At 47.2% G+C, this 14,883-nt stretch overlaps 1 protein-coding gene across 1 annotated transcript; it reads right to left on the bottom strand.

The window, feature by feature from the left end:
* Nucleotides 1–2,387: 2,387 nt before the first annotated feature.
* On the bottom strand, nucleotides 2,388–13,320 carry ttbk2a (tau tubulin kinase 2a; the record flags this gene model as incomplete). The annotated part of the gene is made up of 15 exons (XM_079174038.1): nucleotides 2,388–3,001; nucleotides 3,368–4,392; nucleotides 5,218–5,559; nucleotides 6,356–6,902; nucleotides 7,005–7,222; nucleotides 7,336–7,543; nucleotides 7,727–7,884; nucleotides 8,093–8,218; nucleotides 8,336–8,428; nucleotides 8,557–8,622; nucleotides 8,873–8,977; nucleotides 9,318–9,458; nucleotides 10,606–10,679; nucleotides 11,959–12,106; nucleotides 13,252–13,320. The coding sequence occupies 15 exons, from the start codon at nucleotides 13,318–13,320 to the stop codon at nucleotides 2,548–2,550; spliced, it is 3,774 nt and encodes a 1,257-aa protein (XP_079030164.1). The 3' UTR covers nucleotides 2,388–2,547.
* Nucleotides 13,321–14,883: the final 1,563 nt, after the last annotated feature.

Here is a 14,883-nt window from a genome sequence, read left to right as displayed (position 1 = left end):
GAGAGGGATAAGTGACAGGAAGGCTTGGCCGAATAGTGGAATGATGTCCGACACAGACAAGGCTCAGTCATCCCTCGCTATGCACAGAGGGGCAGAGAGGAGACATTAAGGCGACTGACTGACTGAACGCTGTCTGCCTTCAGGATGAGTCATCATAGCTGCATGGAACAGCACACTTCATACATGTACAAAGCAACGTGCCCATTCAAATCACTACACGCTCCCATGTTTGAATCACATCTCAATTCAAGCCACATCTGCAAAAATCTATCAAAATATTTGGCAATGTGCAGCCATGTCTTTGCTATAACCGCTATTGTCAACTGGTGTGTTTCTCCTACAATACAAGTGACTTTTCTCCTTTTATTCTTTTTCTGGTTTAATTCTTTTGTGCATCATGTCAGTTAGTTGCACTGGTAAAAAATACAGTCTATCATATTCCAGCAACACAATACATCCCGGGTCAAGTGCAGGAAGCGCAGAAAACTACTCGTACATCAGGTGGGAAGAGGATCAGTGAAAGAATACGGAGATGATGGGGAAAGAGAAAATATGTAGATTTAAAAAAAAAAGGGGATGAAGTCACTGCCGGGTTCAAATCTTCACAAGATAAGACGACGTGTGAGCGGGAGGTGGTATGCAGCTTTTTTTTTACTCACTAGTTGATTCTGTGTTTTCTCTGTTGTGCATGCAAATAGTAGCATTGGAAGGAAGCTGGAGGTATCGTACAGTAACTTACAAGCAGAGGAGGTTGTGGAGGAGAGTGTCAGTGAGGAATCCTAACTAAATCAAACACAAACAATACTCTGATTCCTTCCCCTTGTGCACAAACATACGTCAACATATGAAAGACATTCTGCGGCGCAGGAGGAACAAAAAACAAAAACAAAATGCTAAAACATTCTTGCACATGGAAGCATGGAACATCATTTTTGATGAATATATATATGTACATATGGCCTCCATTTTCAATAGCATTTGACAAAATGTTTTGAGGTCTGAAATTCACATTTGTTTTTCAAAGTTTTATCTCCAACACTGACCTGGTGTGTACACGCAGGACAGCAAAGACAGGTTGTACTTGAAATATTTCCCTTTTTGTCTTTACAAATAAAAGCTCCTCCAGTAAACTGTGGCTCAAATTGATTTACAAACATCTGCGTTGCTACCTTTTCTACATTGAGAGAATACTGGTGAAAAGGGGTCGTCTTTGAACCGCTGGCACAAGTTTTTGGCTCCTTTTTTGTTGTCCGATTACAAACAAAGTGAATCCTCAAGCTGCCCAAAGTGCCAAGGCACACGCTGAGACAAACATCTGTGTCTGAACATTACTCACTGGTAATGCACCTTGTGTTGCTTAAGCCGATACTTCTGCTACTGCTGACCAACGCGCACCATTCTAACCTGTAAAGCCTTCAGCCGTTGGGGCGTTTTTTTGATTCCCTTCTCGGCAACACAGTAGGCACAAAAAGGTGTGTGTGTCCTCACGCACTTGACATGATTGATTGTATAAAAAGGGTCACTTTGGAGTCATCCCTTTTGATTTTTAAACGTTTCAAAACTAATGTGAGTGACACAAAACCACACGTCCACTGTCACACCGAAGGAGGGGGAGGAGTCGAAAGCGAAGCGTCGCGAAGCATCAAAATAAATATCTCAATAAATACAACTGTACACAAACTCTGGCTTTATGCATTCACATGTAGCATTGAGTAAATAGCATACCCTGCCTGCAATCTCCGAATGCAGAGGAGACAACGGAGTCAACCCCCAGGCCAATATCTAATTTAGATGTGATCAGCTACACTGATAGTCCATCAGTATCATCCAAGTGCATCAATACTGGGGATAAATAAGTTACATTATACTGTGGTGCAGGATGCACGAAGATGAATAAACAGGGAACTGATTTATTTATGTGCCCACTGGCCCAACTAACTATAGATTTACATATCATAGTACTGGCTGCATTGGGTTAAAGTTTGCAGCTGTACTATTCCGCTCTCCAACATGATAAAATGAATAAAATGAGGACCCTGACATGTCGATATCGATCGTCTAATAAGCCTTAAAGGGCCACTCCGTTCAGCTGACTCGTCGTGAAGAGTACTATTCAGCGACTGTGCTCGAGACTTTTTAACAGAAAGCCTTCATTGCAAGAAAAAAAAGAAGTCGGCACATTGAGTTGCATTATGGGAAATGTAGGAACCAACATTTTTGGAGCTTAACGGACTAAACTCAGGGATATCTCAGTTTCTGCCAAACAGATATTGATTGTTCTTTTTCAAATCCGTCTCTCGGCCCAACAACTTTGTTGAAGTGCATTACCAAATTGCTGGAGTGTCCCTTTAAAGCTGGGCACATAAATGAATGAGCCTGTGTGCGAATAGAAGGACTGACAGGAACAGTGGGGAACAGCGGGACAAGTGTAAGGTTCGGACTGACAGTGGAAAAAAGGGGAACTTATACAGGAAGGACACTGCGGTCTACCCCGTCATAATAAGAGTCTTCCCATCCTCTGCTGTGGCAGCGCAACACAGAGGGCAACTATCTGCTCAGCTTGCTGGAGCACTTGCCGTCTCGGCTACAGCCTTTTCCCCGGGACAGGTGGAAGGGGCCGGTGCGAGCCTGGCGGCTGCAGCACGTCTCCTGGTGGTGGGTGTAGAAGCGGCGGGGAGGCGGCGAGCCCGAGAAGCTGGGAGGCGAGCGGCTGCGGCCGAGGCAACCCCCTCCCCCCCCGCTGCCGCCGCGGTGCTCGTGGCGGGAGGGCGAGGAGCTGACGGAGCGCTGCAGGGAGGAGGAGCTGCGCGGGGAGGCGCTAGAGCTGCGGTGGTGGTGCGGAGAGCTCGTCAGGCTGCAGACGCCCGTCCTGGAGCCCCCGTGCTGGGCTGAGGAGCGATGGTGAAGTGGCGAGCCACGGGAACCGTGCATCAGCTGAGCAAGGCATGTCAGGAGGTCTGAGTCACTGTTGCTGCCCGCCCGGATGCGTAAACGCCGAAGCCTAAGTGGGCACAAAAATGCAGGGCAGGTTAGGAATATCAGCAAAGTCACATGTTTCAAAGCAAACCAGCATAAAGGGTGATAAATCAAATTGAGAGTTAGAAGCTCAGCCAGCCAGTAGGTGGTTAGCTTTGCTTAGCATTAAGACGAGAAGACTCTTCATATTTAGCGTACAGACATTAGAGCAGTAGCTATCTACTCTCACTACTGCAAGAAAGCAAATAAATCAAAAATGTATCAAAAGAATCAATCAGCATAGGGAATTGATGTGTAATTGGTTTTGTTACATTCTCATAAATGTTTGAGAACAATAATGGCTTGGTGAATTATTAAAATGTTTGTGAATTATTCAAATGTTGGGCCTCACCTGCCCTCCGCTGTGGGGCGGCACGGTGGCTTTCCAGGCGGCGGGCGCGGCAGGAATTGGGCGGCCAGCTGCTCAGCGGAGGAAGCTGAGTGAACAGGACGAGGGATCCGGCTCTTGCGGGACAGAGGGCTGGAGGAGGAGGAGAGGGAAGGAGCGTCGTCTCCCTGGCGGTCGGAACGGGAGCCCATGAGAGAGTCCTCGTCCTGAGAGCGGTCAGAGGCGGAGGACAGCGGGTCCCGAGCTAGGGAGGCCACCATGGGGCCACGCCTATCGGAGAGCGACGGCGAGGCAGTGGGAGAGGGGACCGGGCCCTGGTGGTTGGCTTTCTTCTGCAGGAGTTTCTCCTTCGCAGACCCCGCAGGAGGGAGCTCCAGCAGGCTGGAGGGCTCCAGGACCGGGATGCGACTTTGCCTCCGGCTGGGGTCCTTACGGAGGGCAACCGGGGAGGAGGAGGAGGAGACTGGTCCGTTGGTGTGATCTGGGGCATGGTTCACTTCTCTACTAACCTCCCCCCTCAGCTGAGGCTCCGTGGCACAGAGAGTCGAGCCAGAGTCCTTCTCAGGGTCTTTCAGCTTGGGGAATGCTCCGTTACTTAAATCCCTTTGGCTGTTAACAGGAGGGGAGAGGTGGCCGTTGGCAAACACAGGGCTGCGAGGAGAGCGAGGAGAGCATGGAGAGTGAGGAGAGCGTGGAGAGTGAGGAGAGCGTGGAGAGCGTGGAGAGGAAGGCGAGCGCAGAGGAGTCGAGTGAGGAGAGCGGGGGGAGCGTGGGGAAGACGCGCGGTTCAGAACGGGGCTTTGAGCTTTGGTGCGGATGTTTCCATTGACCACCATCTCAGCCAGGGGGTCTGTGGGTGTCCCTGGATGGGTGAGCACATGGTCCTGGGGGGAGCTGATGTCCGCTGTGTGCTCCTGGAGCTGCTGGGCTTCAGCTTCAGCCTCACCACGCCTCTCCAGCAGGAGGCACTGTGGCGCGCTGTCTGATCCTGACTGGAAGGACAGCCCAGAGGGACGCTGAGCCGTCAACTGGAGGGGGGGGGGGGGGGGGGGGGGGGGAGGTGGAGACACGGGAGGGAAGAGAAAGACACACAGGTGTTATTTAAAATGATCGACCATACTAAGAGTGGGAATAATATTCTAGCTGTCAAAGGCCTGTTGCTGATAGACTACAACATGTCGAGTTGTGCTGTAGTTCTGTAGCAAGAGCCTGATGCAGATGTGTGAAAAGAGAAGTGTTGTATAGTGTGGGGTAATAAATGGTGATTAGTTTGGCAACAGCATGCGATACCATAGCTACCATTATCAGACCGAAACACACACAAGTGCTATGGCAGTGTCAGTCAAGCTGTGAGTACTAAACCAGCAAGTAGGACAGGAAAGGTTCACGCAACTTCGCAGGGGGCTTCAGCGAAGAGAGGGTGAGGAACAAATACAGGGAGAGAGAGAGAAAGAGAAAGATAGAGAGGACAAAGACGATCTGAAACAAAAGAGACCATGCAACCTGTAGTCATGACTCGACATTCCAAACACACATGCCACAATCAGACAAACACACGCCCCCTATTCAGATCACAAGGACACATGTCCAGACACAAGGACACATCTGACCCATGCTCTGGCTGGCCTGCACAATGCCCCTCATGGTTTCTGGAGAGAGCTGCCTGACAACAACACAATAAGCAAGCCAACTGAAGAAAGAAGCCAAAATAAGCAACTGAAACAAAACAACAACAACAAAACAAAGAAAGAAAGAACAAAAAAATGGTGACAGCCGGAGTGTTGCTACGGACGTAGAGGAAGCTGAATGGAGTTTTTTTTTTTTTTTAAGGAGATTGTGATCGGGCTCATCACCTGCTGAAGCTGGGCGCGAGTGATGCGTATGACAGAGGGAAACTTGGCGTTGGCGGCACCCGCCGGGATGGCCGGCAGTTTCCTGCGACCGGGTGAGCGGGTGCCGGGGGCGGGGTGTGGCGGTAGCGGTAGGGAGGCGTGGCAGGAGGAGGACGAGGAGGGGCGCTCCTGCTGCTGCTGCGGGTCGACGGACTGGCTGCGCCTCATGCCCGGCGGATGGCGCAGGTGCAACGGGTCCGACAAGGTGGTCAGGAGTGTGTGAGGGCTGGGAGAGCGCAGAGGGATGGGGCTGGATGTCCGCATCGCGACCTCCTCAGGCAGGGATGGAGGAGAGGTGGGGAACTAAGAGAGAGGGGGGGGGGGAGAGAAGTGGGAGGTGAGGGAGTGAGAAGATGGAGGAGGTACGGCGGAAGGGCTTTGATGCAGGACAAGCAGGCGGGGAGCACGATGTTGAGTTGTTTTGAACGGGGGAAGCGACTGGGGGGGGGGTTATAAATATAAGGGGATGATCTTAGGCCAGAGAGGGAAGACAGAGGCAAGCCAGGTAGATTTTGGGAAGGCCGTATACATTATCAACTTGGAGGCAGTTGTTCTGGTTGAAGGAGAGAATGAGGGGAAGGTTATTCCTCCTGTAGTGTAAACAAGCTGTTCAACTGTGTAAAGGCGGTTTATGCTGAGCTTGTAGAATGAGCAGGATTTCGTTGGGCTGGCTGAAGGTTTTAAAAAATAAAAATAAAAAGGAGCAAAAAAGTAATTTAAACTGAGGAAACCAAACCATAATTTGTAATCAAATATTGAATTTGTGAAGTAAATTAAATACATTGCAAATAAGATCAAATTCTGCATGATATTTAACGCAAATCAATGTGCATTTCAAAGCTACAGGCTCTCTTTTCCCCCCATGCTGTGATCTGATAAGCTCTGCAGTTGTGACACAAATATACTTTTACTAACAATAAACACAAGCGAATAAGCCAGAAAACATCAAGCAGTAACATTTAGCTTTAAGCAAGATGCAGCTGGTGTGCTGACTGTATAAGCATTGAGGCCCTAAAGCTTTTTAACTCTGTAAAAGGCTGACTACAATCAGTATCATGTATGCCATGTTGTGAGATGGCCTTCAGGTGAAAGGGCTTACCTGAGTGAGAACTCCCTCAGCCAGAGCTTCAGCTGGGCTGGTTGGAGTGATGGTGGGCGGAGCCCCTGCAGGGCCCATGCTAAGCTCCAACTTGTCCACTTTTGCACTTCCCTTGGAGGAAGCCATGCTCTCTTGTTTAGCTTTGCTAGAGTGAGGGCCCGGGTACCCCCTTTCCCATCCAGGAGACTGATCCCCTGGCTGGAGCACCTCCGGCTCCTCGTCCTCCTCCTCGGAGGCAACCTTGGCTCCTGGAGAGCCACTGGGCCGCTCCACCATTACCCACTCCCTCGAGTCAATGTCCTGCCTCCCAGAGCTCAGATTGAGGGCCACAAAGCCCCCGCTGATGGCCGCCCCCTCTCCCTGCTCCAGAGATCCACAGGATGCTGGTTTAGGAGAACCACCGCCAGACAAGAACTCCTCATCATAGTGCCAGACCCTATCGGGACGCTCCCCGGCTGGTTCAGCTTGACCCTGAGTTACTGGGACGATCGCAGCACCGTCGGCCTCCTTCTCCTGGTGCTGGGCGCCAAGCTGCTGCTTTCCTGAGCTGGACAGACACAAGACAGATGCAAACAATCTACGCTGCTCTAACCTCGGGAACATTTAGAGGAACTGATGTTAACACAGATCGGCTACTTGATAGACATACCCGGTCTCCAGGAAGCGCTCTGGACTGGGCTTGACCTCCAGGGAAAGCCTCCTCTCCAGGTCAAAACTGTGAATGTTGCGGAGCTTCCTCAGCAGGGGGCCATCGCGGTCTGAAGCCACCACCTCAGATTGCAGTTTGACTGGGGAACCCAGGCTGGGCCCAGCATAGGGGCTCTGGTGTCCATGGTTGCCCTGGTTGTTGCTGTGTTCCTCCTCCGCCTTTTGAAAGCAGTTAGTTCTGTTAGTGAGGTACCAAAAAAAAAAGAAAACTGGACTATTTCAATGAAGGTATCGCTTCTCTGAGAGCACTTGAGGTGATGAAACTATACTACCTTCCAGACTGCCGTCCGGATGCGGTTTCGGTTGCGGTCCAGCTCCTCCCAGACGTCCGCCTCCTGGTTGCGGTGCGGGTGGAGGGGAGAACCCGGCAGGCGCTCCAGAGCGGGGTTGTTCTCCACGTCGCTGAGCTGCTCGTCCTGCAGAACCTCGTCTGTGTTTTCCCTCTGCAGGTCGCCAGGTATCAGGGAGGCATTCGCCATACTGGGGCAACAACAAGAACATTGTTTTATGTTTGAGGCTATGAAAGACTTTTAGAGGCAAGTGTGGAGTTTCAACCACAGCTGGAGTCTATACATTCCATACTTACATATATATATATATATATATATATATATATACAAGCTACAGAATATTTGTGGTGTTTGTTAGTTCAATCAAATGTACCCCATGTGTGCCGGAGTGAGGCGGGTGTGATGCTGCGGCGTTGTGGCAACAGCAATGATTGTCAGAGTGCCATCGGTGCCGGTCCGCTCCCAGTCATAAGGGTCATTCTCCACAACGTTGTAGGTTTTCATGCTGTTGTCAAACACCGACATCAGCAGCTGTAACAAAACAAATTATACATTTTTTTGGTGAGGTTTTTATTCTGTGAGATTTCCACAGAAATAGGTCTTGAACACAAATCGACTTTGTAGACCTTTCTAGATCATGTACTCCACATTTTACTAAAACATCAAACTATATTAACAACAACACGCTGCACTTGTTATAGTCAGAAAAAAAAGAATCAAAATGTGAGCCCTGTGTCACCTGGTAGTCAGGCTTAGTGAAGTAGTCGAGGCTGGAGATGTGCTCCAAGAACACGCCAAACTCTGCCGGCAGGTGTTTGAGCATCAGGCGATGGTCGTAAGTATCCTTCAGCTTCCCCACATGTTCCTGGGAGCAAACACACACACACACACACACACACACCTGTCACATCTCATCACCTACAGCTGCATGGACAGGGCTGTTCAGTTTCCGTGAAGGACAGCGATCATTGGTTGTCCTTACTTTGTCCTTGATCTTCCTCCACGGCAGCTGACCGACCAGAAACTCCACCAGCATGTAGAAGAGAGACCACAGGTCATCGTGACGGCCCATCTCCTGCAGGATTAGATCAGGGCTGAGTTAACATTCCTCAATTATATTAAAATGGGACAAATCATGACAGGTTGTGTAAAGCACTTCAATAGACAAACAAGCGCTGTAGAGCAGGGTGGATGGATACTGACCTTATTCTTATGTGCATTGACGGATGCATAGCGGACCGTTCCCCTGAACCCTGCCACGGGCCGGGGCTGACAAACAAAGACAGAAACAGGCATTAAAATGCTGACATAGATGTATTTGTATTATAGATTTTCAGCCAAAGATAACACAGTCAAAGTATTTTCTATTTTAATTTATAGCGTTTAAAATGGTCCCAACACTTTCAAGTGCATTATGTCAAATTATCAATATTGAATTATCACTCAGCCCTAATTCATCAGCATTGATAAGTGCAGCTTTCAGCTCGGTACACACTCAGTAACAGAGGAGGACACTTACAGGTCGGACCTCCTGGCAGGAGTTGGTGAACTGACGAGCCAAACCAAAGTCCAGCATGTAGCAGGTCCGACAGGTGCTCGGGAAGCGGCCCATTGCGAAATTGGACTGAGGCAGTAAAACAGGAGGCAAACGGTTAAAAGGAATAATAAAAATTAAAGTGCTCCTATGCTAGAATATAATTTAACACAGCAGCTCAGAAGACAGGGGATATTTACATTCAGCTACATAATGGGCCAGCTTACTGTGAGTGCAACAAAATACTGAATCAGCAACAAAGCTTGCAGCCAGTAATAAAAAAAGTGCAGGAGTCACAAACCGCACCGCCCAGACAGAAGAAATAAAACGTATTCTCATCTGTCGGGGAATATATACAGTTGAAGCTTGGTAATGAAATAAGAACCAAGCAGTATATATCCTCCGCTGCCTCCAGCAAACCGTGACTCACCGGTTTGATGTCGCGATGCAGGAAGCCCACGGAGTGGATGCTCTCTATGGCCTCCAGGATCTGGCGCCCCAGACGCAGGGTGGTGCTGATGCTGAAGGTTCCCCGGGTCATACTCCTCCTCAGGTCAGCCAGGTTACGACCCTGAGAGAGCACGTGTACGAGATCGGTTAGTTCTGATGAATTCCCCCGATTCAAGAAACACAGCAGGACCTCTGTGTGTCTCAACAAACACAATAAAACGTATTTATCTGGTTCTAGTTTGGACGCGACACCCAGTAACAAGAAAAAGAATAGAAATAGAATCACTATTCAATGTTTTACTGGTTGAAATGTTGCCAAATGTGTTGAGTGGACAGAAGAACTATAAATTCAGCTGGACCGATCATCTATAATTAAACACATGGTGCGGTCGGGAGTCGGTGCAGTAAACCAAAATGTACCATTCCTGTGGGTGTGTTGGTATAAGTCAAAACCAGAAGACATCGAAGCCCAGATTAAGCGTTTGTGAATTTGAGATGATGACTTTAGTATCACAGCCTTGTGAGCTGGATGAAGTGGTTACAACTGATTTGATGCCTCGGTAGATCACAGCAGATGATATAGTATGTGAACCGTCTTCAGTAGCGCTGCCTGGATCTCTATAAGGAGAGTATTGTTGCTATAAATATACAGATTTTTTTGCCATGTAAGCAGGAAGGGATGGCAATGTCATTTGGTCCACACTAAATTGTGTGAAAATTGTGAGAAATGTCACAATTTTTTAATTGCTTGTGTTTTACGACCAACAGTCTAAACCCCACCCAAAAATATTCCATTTATAATTATATAAAACAGAGAAACGCTGTAAATCCTAGTTTTATAAACTAAAACAAGCAAATTAGGATTGCAACTAATAATCATTTCTAATATCCATTAATCTGCCATCTATTTTCTAGATTAATCGATTGGTCTATACATTTTCAGAAAATAGTGTCTAAGTTTCTCAAAGTCCATGGTGATGTCTTTAAATGTCTTGTTTTGGCACTCCAAAACCCAAATATATTCAGTTTAATAATATACATTTTTGTATGAGAAATTAATCAATTATAAAAATAGTTTCGTCGATTTTATTTCTTTCGATTGACCAATCAATTAGCGGACTTATCGTTGCAGCTCTAAAGCAAACGTTTGGCCCTTTTGCTTTCTAAACTACTTGAACAAGTCATCAATTCTCCCATTTGTTAACAATGATTCATTCGGTTCAAAGTTAGTGCTCGTGAGGCACCAAGTCTTCTGCATTTAGACCAACCTGAAGCTCCATCACCACGTAGTTGAAGCGGTCGTTGCGGCCGCATCCCACAAAGCGACACACGTGGTCTTTACCTGAGAAAGAAAAGGGGAGAGGAGAGTTTCAGGATGCTTTTCGGAAGGAGAAGATGCATCATTCCATCGTAAGATGCGGCGGCATGCTGTGTGAATCATGATGACGTGCGTGTTCACATTTCCCTCTACAGCTCACTGTCCTCCCATCACCAGCGTACGGCTACCCTGCTGATTTATAGGCTATAGCGCCCAAACACCAGGTCTAATGTGCATGAACTTGCCTTGTGTGTTTGTGCCTTTAAGTGTGTGTGTCTGTGTGTGTGTGTGTGCTCTGAAAGGACATTGCTGCACTGGCAGCTGGACTGCGGCCACACCCCAAACCCTTCAGCACGCTGTGAATGCAAACCGTTTCTAACAAAACCTCCACGTTACAAACACTACTTTTTAGAATCGCCTACTTTCGTCAAATTCCTACACAATTTGCAGAAATAATCCAATAAAAAGAGACAAAATTAAAAAACAAAGAAGCTATTATTAGCTCGATATGACCCACTAGACTTCTTATAAGGCCTTTGGTTGATGTTTACGCTTCACAGCTGGGCGGGGTCAGCAGTGTTTTGGGGGACTGGAGTTCAGCCCCGTCTCAAGTTACATGCTGGTTCCCTCAAGAGGCAACAAACCCATGATGCCCGAAGGCGGCAGCCATTAGACAGCAAACATGATCCCTGCCCATTGATTTACTTCTCCGGTTGAGAGAGAGAGAGAAAGAAAGGCGTCATGGTCAAAAGGCAGGAGGGAGAAAGACACGGTTAAAAAATAGAGATATGAGTAAAACTATACAACCCCCCCCCCCCCCGAAGGAGTGGGTTGATTGCGCGTCTCTGCTGTGAGACGTTGGGAGTGTCCGGCCACACGAACATGTACTTCCTGTCGCACTAGCACTTTGTCACTGCTGCTACTGCCATCTGAAACGTTTACATTAAAAGAAGATGTGGAACGAATGACGGTGTGTTTTGCTCTGCAGAGACTGAAGCAAACTGAGCTGAACCCTGGGCCAAATTGTGCTTTAAGATGAGTCAGATAATCTGTATTATAGAGAGATTATTATACTGTTTTATCAATGCACAAAGGCTATCCCTGTATGTTCTACAAGCCTGATATTTCCTGGATTTGTCTGCTTCTTTCCCCATTTTTGTTTTACTTGTTTGTTTGATCAATCCAGGATAAATTATTGACATAAAACGTTTCCTAAGCGTCCAGTAGGTGACGTGGATGAGGAGGTGGAGGATCGATCAATTCCAGAAATGTAACCAAATCCACTGAATCCATTTGGACTCACCCTGGAGCTTCTTGAGCACGGCGACCTCCATCTTGAGCACCTGTTTGGGCTGCTGGGCCGACTCCACCTTCAGCGCCACGCTGACCCGCGTCAGCAGGTCCACCGCCTCGTAGATCTCCCCGAACCCGCCGCCCCCGATCTTCTTCGCCTGGAGGAAGAGACACTGCGTTAGAACAAACCCCATTTACGACCCGAGTGTAACGTGTAACACGTTTAGCGACACACAATTTAAACCATGTGAAACCATTGATTTAGGCATCTCAGTGAGGCGCCGCTCAAATGCAGGCAACGCAACAAAAGAAAACTAAAATAAAGAAAGGGCTTGCTGTGCAGAAAAAACTCTAAATATGTTCTTCCAGAATATTTTTAATAAATATCAAGAAGTTTTAAGTTGGTTGAGGGTTTTTTTTATGTAATTTTGCTTTAATTTCAGACCTACCTCTAAAGGGTTTGTGCAAATCTACAAACATTCCTGCACTTTCTCACTAGGATTTGCAGTAAATGTTTAAATGTTATAAGAGGCTCCTGCAAAATGACTCGTATTGTGTGACATTTTTGCTTGAAAGATTACTTCAAAGATTAAATATCAAATATATAATTGATCAGAATACTGATTATTTTTCAGTCTAATCAATAAATTGACTTATTATTACTTGGTGCTGATAGCATTTGCACTGACGAAGGGCTAAAGCAGGACAAAACTGCTGCACACTTTCCTGCATGAATATGACACAAAGATCTGCATGCGATTCATTTCACAGCGCTTTCTTCCTCATTTCACTCCTTCAAATTGTCCCCCCCAAACAGTTCCACCTTTTCCCTCTCGCCTCTCAGTACTAGCAGAGCTTTAATTTCTCCCACGTGTCCTTCACTGTCCTCCTGTGTCGCACTAGGAGCTAAAGTCGTGGGATTAGCTGCAGCATTCTTATGTAACTCTGCTCCTCGGAAGACAGGAAGTGTTGCCAGTAAGGCATAACAGCCTCACATGGCACAGCAGGGAGAGTCACTGGGCCTTCCCCGCAGCCTATAGCACACACTGCACCGCCACAAATAGCTACACGGGATATTTTTGGATCCCCTGTTCTGCAGCAGCGCGACCTGGACGGAGAGACACAACCCCAAACTGTCCGAGCCACAGGTTAGATAGAGGGAACGCGGGACTCACAGGCAGGGGAAAGCATTGTTGGAGGAACAAAGAGTTGTTGTTTGTGGGACAGAGGGTGAGCCGGGGACAGTCAGCGATGGGGCTGGACAAACACGCCGCCCATTGTCGCTGAATAGAGCAGCACTTACCACTTTCCATCGTTCCTTGACCAGGGAGAGCACGCTTAGGATGTCAGCTTGCTCCGCTCCCCCGCTCATCCCGTCTGTGGACCCCGGGACGCTGTCTTCACTGCTTCCCCCCCCACCCCCCCTCGAACCAGCAGCCTCAGACTGGGCCGGGCATTTGGGCCTTGATGGAGAACCCTACGGAAGCACAAGACACACAAAACTGTCAGAAATGATGGGACGAATGTCAAGGAAATCAGTGTATTTAGGCTCATCTGCATTAAACGTCAGCATCTTGAGATCATGTTTCTTGGGGATTGAACAAGGAGGTTACATAAAGACATGAAAGTTTGAAAGTCTCCCCAGCTGAGAGACAAAGTTAAACCCTTGGCTTAATGGCTGGAGCTTTCTGATACTCGACTATCGCTGCAGCTGCCACACCTGCTGCCAGCAGCTGTCCTTCCAGACAAACTCGCCCCAACAAATCGCAGCCAAATGTCCAGCGTCTTAAATTACAAAAAAGCTTCTTCTCAGTATCACTTTTCACAGAAATGTATCTTCTGTGTCAACAACCACGGAGCTCTTATAAAGAAAGCAGTCTTGTCAGACATAATGAGACTGTTCATTAGGCCTAATTTTGCATTAGCTCTGGTTGTGTAATAAAGAAGATAATTATATTATTTTGAAATAAAAGATCTTATCAAATACTGTACCACAAGCGTTGTATAAATAGTGTATCAAGTTTCATTAATTTGCTTCACATTTATGCAGCCTTCAGTTTTACTTTTATTCTACAGAAATGTGCATCACAAGAACTTGATATAATAAATGTGATTAAAGTGATTAATAGGATTATTTTAGGTGAGGTTACATTGTAATACACCATCTTAAATAAATATGATGCTTAAAGATGAGTTATTACCACTTTATGAAAAGTCTCCTGTTATAAAAGGTTTGTAAGTTGGTTAATGCTATTGTTAACGGTAATACATCATTTACTAATGCTTTATAGATCTGTTATAAGCTAAAGACAAAAAACAGATTGTGAAAAATCCCTCTCATAATAAAGTCATGAGTTACAAACATCTCTATAAAGGGTGACTTATCAGACTTGTCAACACATTCTTTGCCTTGTGGTTCAAGCAGGCGGTCTGTACAGTGAAGATCAAATGGAGTTTCCTCTGCAGACGTTGTGTATGCTCCTGTATTATACAACATCCATGTCACAGATGAGCGTTCCTCAGGAGAGAACACGCTGCTAACTTCCTTCAGTCTGGCTTCAAAACGCTCAAAGCGAACCCAGCAAACCCGACGTCCATTCATCATTCTGCACACGGCGCGCCGGCATCTATACGGTTATGCAACCAGCCTTCAAAAACACTATTTGGTTACGGGGGGCATGATCCCGACATCAAGGACGCAATCAATCCCATCATGCATCAGGGGCGAGGTTGGGGAGCTGGAGGAGGGCAAAGCGTGGTTGGACTAGATAACGGTGAAATGACGAGCATTGAAATGTGACCCGGGGTTGAGAGTCAGGAGTGAGGTGAACTCTAACACACAGATGGACGAGATGTCTCATCATTATGAATCTCTCTGAAGACATTGTATCACTCTAATAGTCTTTGAACTGTCCTAATGTATAGATGTGTGTGT

This window comes from Pholis gunnellus, assembly GCF_910591455.1.
Source record: "Pholis gunnellus genome assembly, chromosome: 15".
Taxonomy (NCBI): Eukaryota; Metazoa; Chordata; class Actinopteri; order Perciformes; family Pholidae; genus Pholis; species Pholis gunnellus.
Note: the sequence above shows the minus strand (reverse complement) of the source record. Positions and strands in the feature narration are given on the sequence as shown.